Genomic DNA, 20,552 nt, shown 5'->3' with positions numbered 1-20,552 from the left:
TCCGGCTAGTTTGCTAGGGTCCCGAAAATAAAGCGTCTTGCTTCTCAAAACAATATGAGTTCAAAAGAGTAATACATTTACATCACAAAATCGTCCCTCCAGAAAAAGTCAGACCTCACAATCGCGTGGCGCTATTTTTGCCTCCCTTCATATCAATGCGTTCAGCCACCTAGCGATAGCCGCACCTGTTACGGTGTTTACTGCTCGGAAGCAGGGGACTGCTCAGTCTGCTCTTCGGTCTGCACAGTTTACACAGCCAGTAGTGATTATTTAGAAGAAAGAAAACCAAAACCTCAAGACGATTGGTATTTAAGTATCTAAACACTGGTAAGTGTCTAAGTTGGGTACTTTCACACCCTTACTACAGTTTGAGCAAAATACAGTAAAATTTGTGTGTAGAAATTAGAGTTAGATGCAAAAATCAGTGGAACGACACACGTGCACACGCGGCTGCTCGTGGAAGAAAACCAGATCTGTTTAGTGGCACTTCAAGGCTGGCACTCTTTCTCATTGGCAACAATAACACACACTCACGAGTGTTGCCTTTGTGGGGACTCTCAATGGCATAGAGCATTCTTTTGCTCCTTAAAATAAAAAAAAAAACTACAAACCTGAAATTCTAACCTTGAGCCTCGAACAAGTCGGAGAGTCTGTTACTCAAGCTGGTCCTCACTAAAATAGCTGAACAAGTTCACCACACACCCTGGCAGCGTTCCTGGTTAAACTGACAGCTGGCGCTCTGTCGTTGGTACCACTACCAACACAGCGAGACCTTATTTGTATCCAGTGCACCTTTACTGAGGTTGCTCCAAGCCCAGTGGAATTACTACTGTGTTAACTGACTCCTTACCTAACCAGATATGTTGCTCTCCAGTTACCCACTTCATGCCACAGACGGGTTTTACAGTCATGCAAATGGCCTTAACCTGCATTTTCAGTAATATGTGGCACTCCAAAAATGGCATGCTGAAACTTATGACGTTATTCAGTGCCATGGCAATATCATTCTCTCTGTAATTTAATAACCATCTAACGGTGATATTTGGATTCAGTGCTGTTACATAGCAACAGCTTTTGATCTAAGCGAAGGTCTTCTGCTTATCTAACGTTAGAAAAGTAACATGACAAACAAACTTCAGTTTAAAAGTAGTTGGAAAAATTACTTAATGTGAGTTATTTTGGTTGATATGAGTATTTTTTTAATTAAATTAGGAATGTAAACATGAAGATATATATTCATTTTCTGGTGTCTGATCAGGATTTCTTGAACTGAGATAGAAATGAGACCCAAAAAATTAAGATTATGAACATGTAAAGCAATTTTAAAATGCAAAATGTTTTTTTAAACTTGCCTATACTGTATATGAATGTACACAAATATCAACAAATAGATAAAAGGAGACAATGACGCATAAAACTGATCCAGTGTGTGGTCTGAGTGTACAAAATGGATGACTAATACCCATTAGAGCGACATATTGAAGCTTTATAAACTGAAAGTTTGTAGAATAAAAAGTGCCGATTTTCAATCTGATATGCTGTGCAGTGATGAGCAATGAGAAAATGTTTTGTTTTCATTCTGGGGATATCAATATGATTTTCAGATTTCTCCAAGATGTCGACATTTTGAAAAAGAACAAATATTACAGAACTCTGCGACAACACAGCCACACAGATCTACCCGAGTCACCCTGGTGATAGGATCACATGCTCTCCACCGCCGTCCGTGACTCAACTCGGAGGTGGGTGTCTGAAAGCTGTCACACTTACACACTCCAGCATCCTACCTAATCATCCACCTACTGCGCCACACAGCAGGGGGGAGCAGGAGACAGACTGAAGGAGAGGCAGATAACAAGAGAGGGCGAGCGATGAGGTGGAGGAGGAGGAGGAGGAGGAGGAGGAGGAGGAGGAAGAAACAACAAAACAGTCAGATGTGGAGACAAACACATGCAGTTCTGGATGGGGAAGGCTGAATATAAGAGGGGCTGTTTGTCGACTAGCAGATGTTCCCTGACTCAGCGGAGAGAATTTAAACGGAAGGAGAGATAAAGACTTAGTGACTCCTTTGCTCCTCTCCACCTACAATTGAGGGGTGAGAACTTGTCTCCACAGTGTGGGAGAGACACACTACAGCACTCGACTTCATTAGTCAACACAACACAGACACATTTTATTACTTTTACCCTAGATGATGGCTTGTTTTGACCTCTTTCATCTCTAAGTTTTTACTGTTTTGTCTTTTTTAAGGTGTTGCTGTTTAAAACAGCCACACTTCCTCTGTTACTTGATCAGCTGATATATGGTGCCAGCTTCCCCAAATGTGAGTTTTTACACATTTTGACATCTCATGAGACATAACAAGACAAAAACAGTGCAACGAATCTCACCTCAGTCACCTTTGGCTAATAAATAGTTTTTTTGGGGGGGCTTTTTAAAATAAGATTAATAAACGGTCCTAAATTACAAGCTCCAGCCTTCAGTACATTGTTAACTGTACAAAACCATGTGGCTGACATTAAGAATTGAAACAAAAGTCACGTGTAAATATAAAAATGATGATAACAGATTTTCATAGCATGTGAGGACTGCAACTAACTTATGGTTGTTTTCATCACCAGAAAATCAGCTGATTGTTTGTCCGATTAATCATTCAAATATTTGGTCTTTAGACAATTAAAAAAAAGAGGAAAAAGTACCCATCGGCTCTTTCCACAGCGCAGCGAGAGGTTTTTAAATATTGTTTTACATGATCGACCAAAAGATGTTGAAATTTGACATGAATCTACAAGCTGGAGCCAAATAATAAAGTCATTTGCACTTTTGCTTGACAATTAATTTGATTTACACATACCGTGTGGTGGCATGTGAATTTTTGGGTGCCCTTGACCAAAGTTTCTGTCACCGATCTCATGAAAAGCATTAAGTGAACAAACTAAATTTGAAAAAAAGAAGATACAAATTTAAAATCTTCGTAAATACCTTCATTTGTCAAACATATCCTTACAATCAGTAACATTACACTCGACGCACCTGTTTGACATTTTGATTATAAAACAATTGCAGGAGAGCAAAAAGAAAATCAGTCACACCTGCACATCATAGTAGAGTTAGTGTAAGAAAAATCTCATCCTGCGTCATAAGTTTGCAAACGAACATCTGAACAAGTCAATTGCACGTTTGAAAGTAGGCTGATGATGTTCAAACTGAGCTTTCATATCATAATGAGCAAATTTATGTTTGCAGAATTTAAGACTCCAACTGTAAAACACATGATCAGTCATGCTTTCAGGTTGTGCTGCGGCAAGTGGCTCTGAGAAAGTTTCACTGTTAAGAGCGAAAAACGATTCAGTACCATACCAAAACTAGTAAATATCTGTAAAAAAAAAACAAAAAAAAGACCTGGTGATTATAAAGAGGATGGCCTCTGCAACAGATTTGAAATCCTGAACGCACCTGAAAATCCACAATGGACTGTCTTAAGAGGGGAGAACTGAGGGCCTCGGTCTTCTGATCTAAAAATCGTCAAAAATCTGTGAACAGATGTCAGAAAATGACAGCCCAAAACTCCCAAAACAGCCTTTGCCTGGAAGAATGAGCAGAAAACCCCCAATCGAGAAGTGAAGGATCCCTGCCAGCTGGCTATGAGAAGTAGTAATCATTTCACTTCTTTTTTCTCTCTTTTTGGCTTTTTTTTTATTGAATTCCACTGTAGTTTGGCTGACTGTGTTTATAACAGAGCAAAACATGACACATTTTAAACCTTTAACCGCTGTTCACAGCGACAGACGTTTTTATCAAAGGGAACCTGCTGTTTGACTACAACTGAACTAATTTCGATCAATTTTGGCTGAGTTGTTAAAAGTGCACAGCTGGTTCCGTCAACCATCAGAGCTTTTTTTAACAGAGAGGAAACTGGGGATGGAGAAATTATAATAATAATGCGGAATAACCATAAGCATTTACTTTACTAATATTTAACATTTGTGGTCAGTCAGAGTGCAACACTGTCAGGAGAAAATGGAAGTTACTCTGGTCTCTGACAGCAGATATTAGTCTGACAGCACCCTCTTCTGGCTAAAATGAGGCAAGACAAGCTAAGTTCCATTTTCTGTTTCGGAGATGAGGTTTCTCCAAACCCAAGGTGAAACCTGTGGTTCAAGATGAGAACCTGCGTGAATGTTAGAGCTCGACAGAAAAGACAAGAGGCGACGGGGGATCGTCTGTACAGTTTTTGTCTCCTGTTTTATTTGGATGAATGAAACACTTTCAGTTACAAAAATGACTTAAAATGAACAACACTGTACAATGAACAAGCAGTTATTTTTCTTCTTTTTTTTGGTTTTCAAGATAAATACACTAAAAGGCTAAGTTGCTACCACAGAGGGCGGGGGGAAGGGTGCAGAAAGAGAGGGAAGGGAAGGTGGGGTTGGGAGGGACTGATCACAGGATGGAAGATACAAAGGGAGGAGTGACGGTATCACAACCATACCTGCACTCACACATAAATTATCAGGAAACACTCTGGACTGCTCTGACAGGGGGAATTAAAGCTACATGTACTTGGAGGTTGGCAAACAGTACGTTACGGCGGACAGTACAGGTCTTGTGTCAATGTGCGTTGTGGTCAGATGAACACAGGGATCTATTTGTCCTCCAACTACCAACACCCCACCCAGTCACGCACACAAACATGCACAAACCCTCACAGGTGTAACAGACTGAAGCCCTCCCCTCTTTAACAGCAAACAACAAGAAACCGCTTCTAGAGAAATTCTAAAACTTCCCCCTATAAATGTTTAACAGCTCACTCGTTCAGACGCAAACACACGGGCGTAGACAAACATCGAGGGGTAAAGGTGAGACAGGTAGACGTTAGGGCCAAACACTGGGGTGAAGCAAATAAAAGAAGGGAGGGGAGGGGAGGGAAGGTGATGGGACTTAAGCGGTACTCTGGCAGCACGAGCAGAAAAGACACAAACTTAAGAAGGATCCAAACAGCTACAAAGATACCAAGAGAAACTTCATTATCATCATCATCATTGTTGTCATCGTCGTGATCATCATAATTATGAGAAGCTTAAGATTATTTTTCCAATGACAAATACTTAAAAATATACATTTCATCATCATCCTTTTAATTATCATTATTATTATTTCCCTTTGGATAGCTGGAGTTAATGCTTCAAAGACCGGCTCGCTAGGTGACGAAGGAGAGCAGACAGGGAGGGGTGGGTAGAGAGGTGAAGGATGCAGTGGAGGCTTTGTCTTAAAGAGAAGATCAAGTTAGAGCTCTTTGGTTTTATTCTTTAACATCTGACTTGCTTTGCTGTGTTGCTGGAAAACCTTTGGACTAAAGCTGTATTGTAGAAAAGAGAGAAAGAAGACATAAAGGAGAGGAAGAGCATGTATGTGTGGATGAGAGTGGGTGGAGGAAGATGTAGCAGCTTTGTTGAGGTTTTCTTTGCTCAGCTCGCTTTGTCTCTCATTCTTCTGCAACTAAATGTTCTAACCTTTCATGCCTTGAGTTACAGACCCCCCCCCCCCCCCCCCCCCCCCCATCTTCACATGATTGCAATCATTTTGAAGGAAAAGTTTGAGAAGATTTGAGCTGCATGAAAGGATTTGGACCTGTCAGGCGTTGGTTAGCTTAGCCTAGCATAAAGACTGGAAACGGGTTGGGGAGCAAGCTGTGCTCTGCCCAAACGAGGTGGAAATTATGAATCACTACTGATTCAAACCATTTTTTTTCATGTGTCGTCATGATTCACCCTCATAAAAGGAAGCACTCACATCACTGTTCAGATGCATTTTAACAAAATATCAGAGCACAAACACATTCCAGTTGGTCATGATGATTCATTTTAAGTTCAGCTTGTTGCTGGTTCACTTGCAACTTTCAGTTCAGTGCAAGAAGTCATATCAGATCTTTGTTGTTTCAGTGGCTTTTGCTGTCTATTAATAAGTCATCAAACCAGTTAGTGATGACTGTATGTTCAGTCACCAGTAAGTGGAGCTCCACTGCTGCTGCTTAGGTCAGACGACACGAATAACCAACTCAGATTGCAGCTGCACATCGGTTTCATGGTACACTGTTGTGTGAAAATTGACTTTCAAAGTCAAAATTGACTGTTATCATACTTGACAGCTTATTAACTTGCTCAAATAGTCTTCCAACACACTAATTTCAGTGTAGAATTTCACACCACAAATAACTAAGGTACACAGATATATGTTTACTGGCTGAAAATGACTCTTTGTGGTTTTGGGTAGAGCATTTTCTTAAAGGAGTCTCTATACTTCCAATCTTTACGCTAAGCTCGAGCCTTTTCTAATTTTCAGCAAGAAGGTGAACATGCTCAAAAAACTTAAAACATATCCCTCTAAAGCTAGTTTTCGGAGCTGGAGTTTTTTGAGTAAACACTCGGTGAATATCAGGGTTTTGGAGAGCGTTCACATTGCGCTGGATCCCATGGCGGGGCATTGACTTTGGTATCATTCACTTAGGGGGTATCCCCACCACAGAAGCCTGCACTTTGCACCTGGTCCCTCAAACCCTGAGCTCCACAGAGTGCCGCTCAGCCTCCATTTCCTCTCAAAACACACGAGAGACAAAAAGAGCAAAAATGAAAATAGATTCTCTGCGAGAATCCAGATCGGTTTTGATTACGTGCACATCTCTCCTTCCAACTTTCACGTTCTCAACACACACATAGAACTGTCTGTTTGTGTCACCTAGCAACCTCGGCGTCAGGCGCCCCCCCTAGTTACCCGCCCTGTGGCGCTCCCCGATACACATGGACATCAACTGGTCAACACGCCCTCTCATCAGGCAATAAGGACCTGAAGGCGAGAGAGGGTGGCTTTAGTGATAAAGCAGCTCTGAGGCACGAACCTTTAAGCTTTTTGTAGCCCTAAACGGAACCAGATTTGATCTTAGATCTGTGCCAAAGAGCAGCCTCAAGCCTGCAGTCGATGTTTGACGGGGAGGAAGCAATGAGGGTCAGATGTCAGGAGAGGGCCGTGTTCAAAGCTCAACACAGACAGCAGGGTGTTTTTCAGGGGGACAGGGTGTGTGTGTGTGTGTGTGTGTGCACAGGACAGGAGCATAAACCAGTACAGCCTTTTGACTTTATATGATGCTATTTGAATCTAATGGAGCAAAACTGCTATCTGTTTAACGATCTGTTGCTACCCAGATCAATCCCAAACATCTTTGTTTACTTTACCATTAGCTTTCCGCCTTACTGGATCTGCTCCCCAGCCGACACAAGCACACCATCCACACGTACCGTCCCGGTACCCTGATCCCCACCCGAACCCCGCATTTTAAAGAATTCATCTATTTGGTTTATCATCAAAGAATATGAGGTATATGATGAACTATCTCTCTTTTACATCCTACAGTGGATGAAGAAATAAGTTAAAAGCAAAGTACAGAAAAGTGGAAACAAAAGAAGAAAGAAAAGTAAAAAGAAAGAAACATCAAGAAGTTAGAGGGCAATTTACAACAGGGAGTTCAAACTAACTTCTATCTTTTGCCTTCTTCTTTAGTCTGAATCATATAAAAACACTTTCCCCATTGGATCTTCTTTTGTGTTTTTGGTTGTGTAGCTGTAAAGCTTTCAGTTTGTTCTCCCTTTGGAGAAAACATCGAGAACAGAAGCAGAACTGTGCCTCAAAGAACACCTCATGCTGTAACCCAGCCCTGAATTATATTCATCATATATTCTCTCATCTGAAACCAAATGTCACCTTTGTCTAAATACAAGGAGAATCTTTCTCTCTAGTAAAATCCATTAAATCATGAGGTGTTTGTCCACACAGTGCTCTGTGAGCTTTCCCTCCCATTTAAGAGGAGAGTCGCCTTCGTGAGGAGGAGAATATCTTCATGACTACCAGTTAGTCAGATGTATTCTCTTACTGGGACTTATGTCTGCATTTCTGGTAATATTTGGTTCAAAGAAGTAAGAAAGAACTTCAGTAGGGGGTGGAAGAAACAAAAAAATACAAACACATCCAAGTATAGCAAAAACAAAAATCACCTCTAGAAATAAATTAACAAATAAATAGCAAGACAAAAAAAGATAACAAGCCAATAAAACAACCCTACCCTGAATAAATAGTACAATCAAAAGTCTAAATCATGATTGATAAGGAAAAATAAAACGTCCGAAGAGAGATAGTTAAAATTTTTGGTCTAAAATCAAGTTATTATCATCAGCGTTTTTAGGATCTTTTTTTTTTTCTCAAAATCTTTTTTGCAAGTTTTTTTCTTTTCAATACATTAGCGATAAGTAAGCAGTAGAACATAGATCTTTTTTCTACAAAATCTATAGAAGCACTAACAGATACATTCCGTCTAAGAGTCAATGTGGAGAAAAGGTTTCACCTTTAAGGTGCAAACCCCACATCTAAAGTTTGGTAGTTTGGTTCGTAAAACGATTCTCGCGTGTCGACTGTTTGTCTGGTGTGGATCAAACCAATAATTCTTTGGATACGTTAACATCAAACCCCTCAATCCGTCGACTTATCTGAGGCCTTTGCTGTGCGTATTATTCTGTACCTTAAAGTGTAGTTTACATTGCTGTCTTTGGGGTCAAAATTGCAAAAATATCACTGCAGACCCCACTCAGGGTTCTTTTTTAGCCTCCAACTAACACTTTCCCACAGAAACCGCAGTCACACCTCAGACAGTTCGACCCATTTCTCTGCCCTCATGAAGAGAGAGCAGCTCTCTTGCCTCTGCTGTTTGGTTTGGTTCAGTATTTGGTTTGACTAATTTAAGGTTTGATGTTTGATTCTTTGTTTTTGGCTTTTTGCGTTGTCTTTTTTTTCTTCTGCCAAGACAGTCTTTATCTAATAAAAATCTGGAAGCTAAATTTTCACAGTATTTTTTCCAACCACCTGATAAAAATCTCTAGCACGACTACGAAAAAAATAAGGAGCTCTTGTAGTAAGTAAGCGAGTACGTTATTCCAAATAAGTAATAAGCACTAAAGTACAGTACATAAAACGGCATCAAGAGACACGGCAGAGATAAAACAATCAGAACCAACCAACAGAAAAATAAAAACAGATTTTTTTTTTAAATAAGATTTCAGTTCAGTGAGGTCATTTGCGTTTAGCTCCATCCAGGACCAGAGAGCTGAGCTGGAGAGAGGGAGGCAGAGGAGGGGAGGAACAGTGTTTCCTTCTTCTGTCCGCCTGTCTGTTCATCCCTCCATCCATGCTACACAGTTTCAGAGCGGGGCCAGCGCTGCAGCCCTAAAGCTAACAGACAGACAGGCGGATTCGACGGCCTCTCCTCTTTCAGCACCTGCACTTTGTCCTCCTCCCCTCCTCGCTCCAGCCACATTTGGTTTGGGTTCTTTTTGGTTTGCTTCTGTCATTCCTTGGGTTGTGTTTTTTTTTTTTGTTTGTTTTTGTTTTGGTTAGGGTTTATTTTTGGTATCCTCTTACAAAAAGTGTGACGCCTACTCCCCTCACAACAGTGTGTCCCATACCCTTCTTTGTGGGGGTTCAGAGTAAAGGATCAGTCCCCTAAATAAAGCTTGCCCCCTGTGGGGTTTTGGAAGGGCCAGGCGCAGGGGGTTTAACCAGGAGGCCATGCAGCGGTAGCATCCTGTTCTCAGCCCCCCCTCATCCCACCACCACCCGTGTGTCTTTATTGTGTTCATGTCTTGGCTTAGGCTCTTGAACAAAACCAGCCTTGCAAATGCTTTGGTATCCATTTGAGAATTAATGGCAGTGTGAGGTGGAAAATGACAGTGAAATGTGATCGATGGAGTGATGATGAAACAGACAAATGTCAGTAAACCTGTCTAGACATGCAGGTGTTGGGGCATCTGTGCTAATTGACGAGGCAGGAATGAGAGCCAGCTGTGACTAAACTTGGCTTTATTGTCTTATTTAGCCCTCACTCTCAACGGTTGTTTCTTCAAATCTCCAATCACAGCCCTATTTCATACTCTCAAGATGGAACATAACAAACATCACTTTCAGTGTGTGAAGTTTCCAGGGCATGTTCATTTAGCCATAGATTCTCTGATAATGGGTTATCTTTAAGAGTGAGGGAAGAGCGGTCCGATTAAGCACACAAAATATCAAATGCTTAGGTCTTAATAAACTCATTCACACCTTGAAATCAACGCTCAGTCTGCCAACTCTAACTGTGATCCACTGGCACTTGGTGATGACTGAGATGAGCATCTTTTCACCTTTATCATCTGTGTTACTTCAGAGGAGTCACAGTACAGACAAAATGCATCATGATGACACAAATATACATAATGAGGACAAAGATGACGACAGTGATAATGATGAAAAACCCCAGAGCCGACACTACAGTAGCACGCAGCAATAAATAGGAGCTGAGTTGTATAATGAAACTAATAAATAATAAAAAAAGAAAACTACAATTTTGTAAAAAATATCACCGTGTCTGGAAAATCTGACATAAAAAGAGGGATGAATGCTGTTCTATGCTCTCATAACCAGAGGCAGGTAAAGAGACAGCTGTTCTAGCAGACATTCAGCTCATGGCAGAAAAAGTAACAACATTTTACAAAAATCATCCAAATAGTCTTGCATGAAAACAGATGGTTGACACATGAGCTGAAACGGACAAGATGAGTCAGTGACAGGATGAGTTGGCTCGTCGTGTACATATGCTTGTGTGTGTGTGTGTGTGTGTGTGTGTGGTGTGTGTGTGAGTAGCAGTAGAGTCCTGGTCCTGGATAGCTTCAGTATTTACACGTCCTTTGAATAAAGCTTTTCTCTCCGTATTTTTGGTTTTTGGTATTTGCGATTTTGGTATGGTTGTCGTTCTTTTTTTTTTTTTCTTTTTGTCATTGTGTGGTCGTCCTCCACCTCCTCAGGTAAATTTTTGGTTTAAATGTATCCTCCTCACTCCTTTCTCTTCAGACCCGCAGCTTTTCAAAACAATAGTCATAAAAAAAGACGCGTAAGCACAGTCCTTCCCTCTATCTTTTGTCCTTGCCACCATTCTTTTGTCATATAGTAAAGTTGTCTTTTGTCATTTTTGGTTTCTGCACTCTGACATGCATCTCTACGGGCTCTTCCATCTCTTTGTTACAGAGTCATTGGTTTGTTTTCCTTTAGACAGAAAGAGTGGAGAGGTGTCATGTCGATAACACATATCATAGACAAAAAGGTCCCACGTTGTTTCCTTTTCATCTGTTTGGATAGATAAAGATTTTTGGTTTCAATCTTCCCCTTTCCCCCCTTCTCCCCTCTTTCATTCTGTATATTTTTGGCATCGAAAGACTGGGAGAGAAAGAGGGAAAGAGCCATTGCAAAAATAAAATAACGGAAGAAGAGCACAAGAGAGAGAAAGAGATAGCTTTGGTGTGAAAGGCGAGGTTCTCGTTTCTTCCTTCCTCCTCCTCTCCGATTGGCCCTTGCCGTGGTCACTCAATCTTGGCCCCGCCCAGGGACGGCGGGCTGTGTGCCATTTCGCTGGAGGAGCAGGAAGAGGCGGGGCTGGAGCAGGGAGAGGGGGAGCAGGGTGTGGGGCTGATGCTGCTGGCTGAGGGGAAGGGTGAGGGCTGGGAGACTTTGGCTACAGCAGCGCTGATCAACCCAGCGCTGGGACTCTGGCCCATGTGAAAGAGGGTAGGGTGGTTGAGGAAGAGGGAGGAGGGAAGGCCCCCTCCTTGGCCCCCGGAGACCCCCAGCATCACCTTACTGGCACCCTCAAGAGTGGAAAGAGGCAGCTGGCCACCACTGGCTGCTAGGGCTAAAGGAGAGAAGGAAAAGAGAAAGAAGTTTATAAAAAAAGAATCCCACTCGCTGTAAATTCAACTTCGTTTCGATCTCTTTAACATTTGTTTTTTGCTATTTTGTATTTCTAAGTGGATTCTGCTGTTTTGGCATTATACATTCTTCCTCTGTCCCTGTTTGAATGTATCTTCCTTTATTCTCCCCCTTTTATTCTCTTGAATCAAATGTTATTTTTTGTGCATAAAGGTCCAGTGTGTAGGACGTAATGACATCTAGTGGTACACACTGCAACTACCGACGTAACCCTTCACTAAAAATTGTGCCTCAAAAAACTTCTGTTTCAGATTCAGAGATGATACTTTCTATCCTGGGCGACTCCAGAAATATGATGACGGAACATGGGGCTGAGCAGGGCACCTGCATCATTCTTGTAAACAATGTTCTTGTTTTTTACGGTCAACAACATGGTTAAGTTATTTTGCATTTCTGCTAGCGCTTGGCCATAACTATCATTATGATACGATTAGGATTTTAATTCAGTTAATCAAATAATACCGACATACCTTTAAGCTATATTCATACGTTCTTACATTTATACAATATATATTACATTAATTACAAGAATGGCTTAGTATTTTCTGCCTCAGTGGCATTGTTTGCCCCGATAACTGGAGCAAGCCAGCAGTGGCGCCGGCTTTGACTATCTCACTCTGACTGCAGTGGGAATGAACAGCTTGAAGCCACTAAATTTTTCCCAAGGGGCTTTCTTGAGAAAAAATTGTCTTAAAGCGTCTTGTAAGGCGCAAAAGCTGCAAAAAAAGTACTAAGATAGCAAAAGTCAGCACATTTACATGCATGGCATCCATTTAACTGCACCCCATATATACATGTAGGGGAACATGGAGCTATTAACCGACATCGCGATGGGTTTGAGACATTCTGCCAGATCTAACTTTCTCTGTGGTGGATCATCGTACATGTAAGTACAGCTGAACTGACGACACTGAAGTTGTCTTTAAATCACTTGACTGGTGACCGCAGCATCATTTTGTCTGATTTTATCAGAGCAGACCAAAAGTCTGGAAATGCTTTAAGCAGCTGCTACTTGAAGCATAGTCTTTAATCGGCTGATTTTCAAGAACTTTTTTCGCCGTTTGACAAAAGAAGCAGAAAAATATGTGAATAAGAGCAGCTTTACAGGTAATTCAGCTGCACTAATATACACTTATCCTTTACCGAAAAATGAAAAAATTTGGAGCATTTGTGGAACATCTAGACCCATCTGAGTTAAGTGCTCATATGGAGGAGTGATTCAAACCTCAACTGCATTATGTCGGTGTGTTAGTCTAATTTTGAAAGCTCGGATTTCGTACAATTTCAGTTGGACTAACACATTTATTCAGTTTTTCTACGTTCCTGAAAACAAGCCTTGCTTATGCACATACTGAGTTGGTGTATCTGCATATATATAGGGGAGGGTTTGATGAAAGATGACTGTTTGTGGGGAGTCTGCCAAAGACCGATAAAGAGGGGATGAATAGATGCGCAGCATGTGGCTCTGCAGTAAGAGAGGACTTTACAATACCAGATGGTAAGAAAATGACAAGGTAAATAATTCCCTCAACAGTTTGGGAGGATAACACATGATATAAATGGGTGTGCATTTTGATGCAGTAGCTAAAACTGTAGACACACGATGTCACTTTTGTCTGTGCTGAAAGATAAGCTGTTTTTTTTTTGTCATTGCATCAACTGAAAATGTCTAATGCTTTTCACAGATTCAATTTGAACTAACTTTGAGATTGTTTTATCATGCAGCCTTAATTTCTGACAACAAATTGCCCCAGATGTTACAAACAGAAACATCAGCTCTGCCAGTGTGCTTTTTTGGAGATTTTATTCATCGGGGGAACTTGAAACTTGAAAACTTGAAAATCTGAAAGAGCAATCAACTGGACAGCATTTTGGCATCTACCCCCCCAAGTGCAGAATGAGTCATCAACAAGTCAAGTTCTTTGTCACTGCTGGGTATGATACTAATGTGTAGGTGACATTAAGTTCAAGACATTTTGCAAGAAAAAAGCTGATGGGAACTTAGGAGGAAACAGCATTTTTGAAAAACTGTTTTTGGTGAAGTGTTTTGATTAGTGTATTTTGGTCAGCCTTCAGTATCTGCAGTTAGTGAGGTTAATACAGAGCTCAACCAGAAAAAGAGCCTAAACTTGCATTCAGCTGTAATTAGTGAAGCATAACCACCTATTTTAGATGAAACTCAAAGGAAGCAAAAAAAAGATGCTGCATGCATTTAACCTGCTTTGTTTTTGCATGTTTTTTACTTCTAAGTTGACGGTTTTTACTTCCCAAAAAATCTGAATGTAATGGCAGTCCTAATTTTAAAAGTGCACAGTAGAAATAAAATGTTGTTGGGCTTATGGAACATTGCCTAATATCTTCACTTAGCCAATCGTAAATGATCAGACGCCTCACTGAAACAGGTCAGATGACATGAGAGGTGTGTTGTTATGGAAACAAGGTGCACAACTGGCTGTTTTTCACTAACAGCTCTTTCGGCTTCATGCAGTAAAGGTTCATGCAATGTAAAATATGCACACAGGCTGATCCTTTTTTGCAATTGCACTGATCTCTTTGAAAAGAAGCTTTTAGCTAACTAAAAAAGTGAAACATTTTCAACTTCTCAGCCATCAGTGGCTTAAATAACATTGTGGTTTAACCATATCAGTCTAAAATCAAAACTGAGAAACTGATGACAAAATATAACATGAACTGAAAAAGAATGAAAAGGTTTATCGCATATATCGCAAAGCAACATACAAACAACAAAATGAACTTTTCAAAAAGCTGGTTTACTGACTCAAAAAGGCAAATGGTGACGTTCTTTAATAATCCACATAAACCAGTGATCTGTTGATAATATGAAGAGATGAAAGGCTAAAGATGAGTGAGAGTACAGAGCCACACACAAAAACAGAAACACAAGCCCGCACATTAACGTAAGCACCATCTCTCACACAGACACCTGATGGGATGGATTTATGGATGCAGATGACAACATATGAGAAAAAAGCTATTTCTCTTCTCAACAAGCTCTCTGTCTCAGCTGCTTCGTGCCATGGATGAGCAAACACACTTGGCTGCCTATTCATCCGCGTCTCCAGTCAGTAGTCAGCCAGAGCGAGTTTACTCAGCCACCATGTGTAACTGTATTACTCATCATCACACTTCTCTTTTTAAACAGAACTCCCTTCCCCTTCTCCTCCTCGCACCACAAAGAATGGTTGAAAAGGAGCTGTGCTAAAACTGACAGCGGTCGGGACTGTTCGGTGGTCACTGCTGCACGACAGACTGTGTTTTTTTTTTCCCGCTATTTCTGTATTATTCTCAAGTGTAGGAGGGTGTGTGAGGGAATGTGTCATGTACAGTATATGCATGTGTGTGGGGGTGTATAAGAGGCTTCTGTAACTAGTAAACAGGAGGAAAATGTATGAATACATAAACCTTGCATGGGCGCTTTTTATAAGTTTTTTCCAGAAATGAAATACTAACTCACAACTCAGTCTTGAACTTCTAAAATATACTCTGTTCATCAGTTGTGCTGAGTTTGAGCTTTGTATTTTTTCTTCTGGTTCCTTGATTAAACCTATCTGCCTTTCAGCATCTCTGTTTCTCACACACCTTGGATAGTGGCCAGGGGATTGTTACCGAGGAGGGCTTGGTTCATCCCTGTGTTAACTCCCATCACAGTGTTCCTGTTGTGGCACACACACGCAGCGCCGCGCACGCACAAGCATGTGCACGAACACAGACAGGCAAGAGGAGAAAAGGTGAGAAAAAAAAAAGCAGGTTTAGTAGCAAGGAGAAGCAGAGGGTAAATTCATCCCTGCACAAGTAAAAAAAACAGCAAGCTTGAGGACAGAGTTTCCATAACAGTAAGAGATTAGAAATGCAAGAAAGAAAAAGAGTGTTCTGGAAAATGCTACAAAAGAAAGTAAACCCTCTTCGACTGTTCAGAGTTAACACAGATTTAAAATGATTAAACACAAAAACGCATTTGCAGTATGTGAATTAACGTATAACTTGTGTGTCTTTGTCGTATTCACCTCAAGTTTGCAGCAAAATCGGTGATGTAGTTAGACATTTCACCGTTCTTTTTACCCATACGCCATAAGCTGTGAACAGAAGAACCACACACACATACACACACAGGATTAGATTGTGCTGCTGTAAACGGGAAGCAGTGGACGCCCCAGTGGCATGGATATCAGTATATGTGTGTTTTAAGTGTGTGTGTGTTCAGTATCAACCATTTAGCTACAAACTGCAGGTGAACCGAACGTGGGGCGATGCAGTTTTCGTTGTGATCACATTTTTTGAAACGTGTGACTAAGAGTAGTTGTAGAGTGTATAAAATGTTTTATTTGAATTCATTCACTTGTGATGGGCACCATGGATAAAAAACAGGAATTAAAAACATTAAAAACAGTCAGTTTTCTTAGATTTCTACTGCATAACAGTTCAGGTGAAAGTATTCATTTATGTATGCGTGCTATTCTCGATAACTTCTTGTTTGTTTGGACATTATTTTCTTACTTTCTTGGATTTGATTTTCTTAAATGTAAGTGCGATCTGCAGATGTGAAATTCCATTCAGCTCCGCTGTATTTGATTTCTAAAAACCTGAACAAATACAGTCAAGACGAGTGAGGTTTAGCAAGAGAATAAAGGCCAAAACCTCTTGCCTTTACAGGGTTTTATAATCAGGACAGCACCTCCTAACATCAATCCTTACACTCTCCAAGAAGGTAACTCACAAAAAACGAGGAAGAAAGGGTAAAAACAACAGGAACGGCAGAGGAGGGTTTCCTCTTTTATGATGGACATGATCTGGGTAAATGGGCTCATAAACCTCCACAGTTTCCCTGTCAATAAAAACCTAACAGTGGAATCTCTGGCTGTACGGGGTGAGCATCTCATAGTCACTTACCCTGTGTTGAGGCTGAGCGTGCTGTGGCTGGGAGTGGCAGGGCTGGCTGTGCTGCGGGGAGGAGGTGGAGGAGTTGCTGGGGAGGGTGTGGAGCTGAGAGGGGGGTGGGCTGAGCTCAGAGAGGGGTGGGTGGAGGTGAGGCTGGAAGTCAGGGGGCAGACGGAGGACATAGAGGTCACCGTTGTGCTGAGACTGGTCACAGCCTGCGACAGCTGGTTGGACATCTGTCGGAGAGAGAAAATTCTATCAGTTTCTAAAGTGACAACCGCAGCCAGGTTTCCATTCACTAAGGAATCAAAACTGAAATTATCTTTTGAAAAGCTGAAAAAGGACACCTGAATCAGACATGTTTTCTTGACTAATTTGAGGTGAGAAAAACTAGGCAGCCTAGTGCCACCAGAGCAACGTGAAAAGTTGTTTCCTAACTGGAAACAGACAAAAATGCAACAAATACTGCAGTGGACATCCACAAGAGCAAAATGCTCTTCATGAGGAATTACTTTAATGTGTGGGATTTTCTGGGATATTATATATCTGGAAAGATGCTGGTCAGTCATGGGAGTTTGTTGTTTGCCTTCTTAGACCGGAAACAACTGGTGAGTTATTGGTCACTGGTGTTTTAATTTCCCCTAATGCATATCAACTCTGCTTGGAAACAGAGGAAATTTGTTTTGTTCAGGGTGCTATTGGCTTGTTTATGGATCATATCTCCCAGAAAAGATGCTGCTGGACTGTGATGCATATGGATGCATGATCTTTTAAAATTCTTTTAAAGTACCATATGAGGGCTGTAACAGGGTTGTTTGTGCGTTTGTGGGGCAGTGGGGGGCTGGCTGGTCAGGGGAGGTGTGGCACTGCTGGGATTGATGCGCTTCTCTTTCTGCCGGCGGTTGCAGAACCAGACCCGAATCACCTCCTTCTCCATGTTGAGCTGCTCTGCAATCAGCAGGATCTCTTCCGAGGTAGGCTTCTGGTTCTGGGGGACACAGGAATCCAGAGCATTTCGGCAGTGTTAAATTCAGGTCATGGGCCAAAACATTATAAATCTAACAAAAGCTGTATGCACATATGGTTGACATTTAAGCCATTTGCAATGGTGACTGTATTAATATTATCAAGCAGGTTGAAGCCACGTATTAATAAACCATTTAGTCAAGAAAAAGATTAAATAATAAGCCAAGGGACGTTTGTGTGGAAACTTTAAACAATACGGGTTAGCAAAGGGCTTTATATGATGGATAAAAAGCATATAAACATATAAAAGAGACATGCATAAGGATTCTTATCTTACCGTCATAAATGCGCGCTCCAGGGCCACACGTACATTCGTCTCGATGCTGGTTCTCTTCTTTCTACGGCGACCAGGAACCCCCTCAAAGCCCATAGAGGATGAAGACAAGGAGCTGGGGCTGGGCAGGGTGCTGTCTATGGACATGGTTTCTGCAGAAAATTCAAACAAAGTTATAATAAACCAGCGGCACTATGCTAACACTGACTAAGATGTTCATCGTGTCTCAATGTGATATTCCAGTGACTGTTGAAACTAATTTAAGCTAATTCAATCGTATAATGTTCAGAATATAAATTGCAATTATTTTAATGAGAGCTCACCTGCATCATTGAGCCACTTTTCCAGCAGCGGCTTCAGCTTGCACATGTTCTTGAAGCTCAGGTTGAGAGCTTCGAAGCGGGAGATGGTTGTCTGGCTGAAGTCGTTGCCATACAGCTTACCCATGGCCAAGCCTACATCTCCCTGGTGGAGGAGGGAAAAAAGAGGTAAATACAGCTTGAAACAAGTCCAAACACATCCAGACACTCTCATTTAACAGGTGTCTCTTCTTACTTGTGTGAAGCCCAGTTTGATGCGTCTCTGTTTGAAAGTGCGGGCGAACTGTTCCAGCTCCTCCAGGTCACTGGGCTCCTCAGGGTGAGAGGCCCCAGACGGCACCGTGGTCACACCTCCACTACCGCTCACATCCATGCTTTTATCTCGCTGCATCAGATGCGACATGAGACAAATGAAAGCGTGAGAAAGCGAAACAGAGGCGTTTGTTCACAACTCGTACAGTCACTGGGTTTGTGCTTTCCACTGACACTAAAACATGAAAGTTTCCTACGTGTGCCTGGAGTCCCATTCTAGCTGAAGCAGAGAGCAGGCTCCCTTGGTTTTGCTGAGGTAGCGAAATCAGATTTGGTGGCGATAGAAGTCCTAAACAAAGAAACACATTAAGAACTGTCAACATGTAAAAAAAATGCAGGTTTCTTTACATGTTGACAAAAATAAAAAAGGGACACCCACCTTGCTGGCCCTGCTGTGCCTGTGGGAGAATAAACTGGGCCGGAGATGGGAGTGAGTGACCAGGCACCAGCACCAGCTGCTGAAGCTGAAGCAACTGCTGAATGTCCTGTTTAATGGAGAAAGAACAGGTTTGCCAAAGAAAGTAAGAATATATGAATTGCCACGAGAACAAAAGGTCCCGCAACACAAAACTGTGTTAGTATGTATTTCCACCAAAGGAATTGAGCTTATTGAGAAGAACAGCACCCAGAGGCAGGAGGAAAAACTTTGTTACTGTACGACGTCAGAGAAAATAATAGGAAAGTGAGGGCATCGAAGCAAGGTGGAAACTGTGAATAGTGAAATATACAATAAACGCCTAAGAAGAATGGTTCCATGGACTGATAGCAGTTCCTCAATCAAGCCGCTTATCAGGAAATGGCTTTGATTGGCAGTCAGTACCTGGGCAGTGAGCTGGATTGGCTGGGAGAGGGTGAGCTGGGGTGGAGGAGGTGGGACAGGGACACTTTGGGTGCTCTGTTCCTGTGTGCTCTGTCCCTGTCCCTGGGACTGTGAGTGAGCTTGCTGCCCTGTTTGTCCCACTTGCTGCTGCTGCTGCTGTTGCTGCTGCTGGGCTTGCTGATTTGCTGCTGCAGCTGCCTGAGCTTGCTGATTGGCTTGGGCAGCTGCGTGGGCTGCGTGAGCTGCATGGGCTGCATTGGACTGCTGCACAGCTGCAGCCAGGAGCTGTGCCTGAGCCTGCTGCAGCAGCAGCTGCTGCTGTGCTGGCAATAGAGCTGTCAACTGGTAAGAGAGGACAGGAGAGGAGTGGAGAGGAGAGGATCAAGAAGGAAATGCATAGGAGGAGACAAAGAGGGAAACAAAGTGTTCAAAAAGCTGCACAAGAGAAGCAAGCAAGGTAAAAGCAGAGGCTGAGCCAGAAAACCGTTATGGGGTGGCTAGGCAGACACTATGACTCTCAGTGGAGTGGCACAGGAACTAATGTCTAATTATTGTTTTCGTTATTCTGCGGCACATAGCTTCAGGGAACAATGTTAACTTTGTAGTCACTCTTATTTACTTGCACAGGCACGACTGCCGTGTAGAAGTGCACAAGTTCATTTAACCCTCGATTCATGACATGAAATCAGTTTGTCACGTTGAGGTTTCTGAACTGGTGATAGAAATGATCAATCATGAATCTAAAGTACATAAGATTGCTCAGCAGCATGTAGCACTTGTTTCCAAAGCTTTTCCTGCAGTCTGTACAGGCATTAATCTAGTCATTATCTCTAATGTATCCAGGTATCCTTCATTTACGAGCTATAATTATGCGTTTCCTCAGTTCGTAAGTCACCTGTATTGAGGCTGTTCTTATTAATTGATATTATTTCTTTTTAAATAAAGAACCCAATCCTTTTGTGTTTTGGACAGGCTGGAGCTGGGGTAGGGTGTTGGGCAGCTGGGAGGTATTGTTTTTAATGTTTTCTGTGGTCATGGCCACCCCTGGCTGGCTTTGGCTTCACCC

At 41.9% G+C, this 20,552-nt stretch overlaps 1 protein-coding gene across 10 annotated transcripts in view; it reads right to left on the bottom strand.

Moving 5' to 3' along the window:
- Positions 1-5,579: 5,579 nt before the first annotated feature.
- Positions 5,580-20,552, bottom strand: part of pou2f2b (POU class 2 homeobox 2b) — a 46,063-nt gene continuing 31,090 nt past the window's right edge. For 6 of the 10 annotated variants that reach the window (XM_075465888.1, XM_075465889.1, XM_075465890.1 and 3 more), the window contains exons 6-16: positions 19,487-19,828; positions 19,046-19,151; positions 18,864-18,955; positions 18,590-18,739; positions 18,358-18,499; positions 18,038-18,186; positions 17,525-17,722; positions 16,747-16,970; positions 15,864-15,932; positions 15,439-15,512; positions 5,580-11,761 (exon numbers count right to left, since the gene is read on the bottom strand). In XM_075465888.1, the coding sequence (XP_075322003.1) occupies positions 11,433-11,761; positions 15,439-15,512; positions 15,864-15,932; positions 16,747-16,970; positions 17,525-17,722; positions 18,038-18,186; positions 18,358-18,499; positions 18,590-18,739; positions 18,864-18,955; positions 19,046-19,151; positions 19,487-19,828 (1,875 nt within the window). In that variant the 3' untranslated portion in view covers positions 5,580-11,432. The remainder of the gene's footprint in view (positions 11,762-15,438; positions 15,513-15,863; positions 15,933-16,746; positions 16,971-17,524; positions 17,723-18,037; positions 18,187-18,357; positions 18,500-18,589; positions 18,740-18,863; positions 18,956-19,045; positions 19,152-19,486; positions 19,829-20,552) is intronic. The other 4 variants (XM_075465894.1, XM_075465896.1, XM_075465895.1 and 1 more) reach the window with 3 other exon arrangements.

The sequence above is a fragment of the Odontesthes bonariensis genome, chromosome 5 (genome assembly GCF_027942865.1).
Source record: "Odontesthes bonariensis isolate fOdoBon6 chromosome 5, fOdoBon6.hap1, whole genome shotgun sequence".
In the NCBI taxonomy this organism is placed as follows: Eukaryota; Metazoa; Chordata; class Actinopteri; order Atheriniformes; family Atherinopsidae; genus Odontesthes; species Odontesthes bonariensis.
Note: the sequence above shows the minus strand (reverse complement) of the source record. Positions and strands in the feature narration are given on the sequence as shown.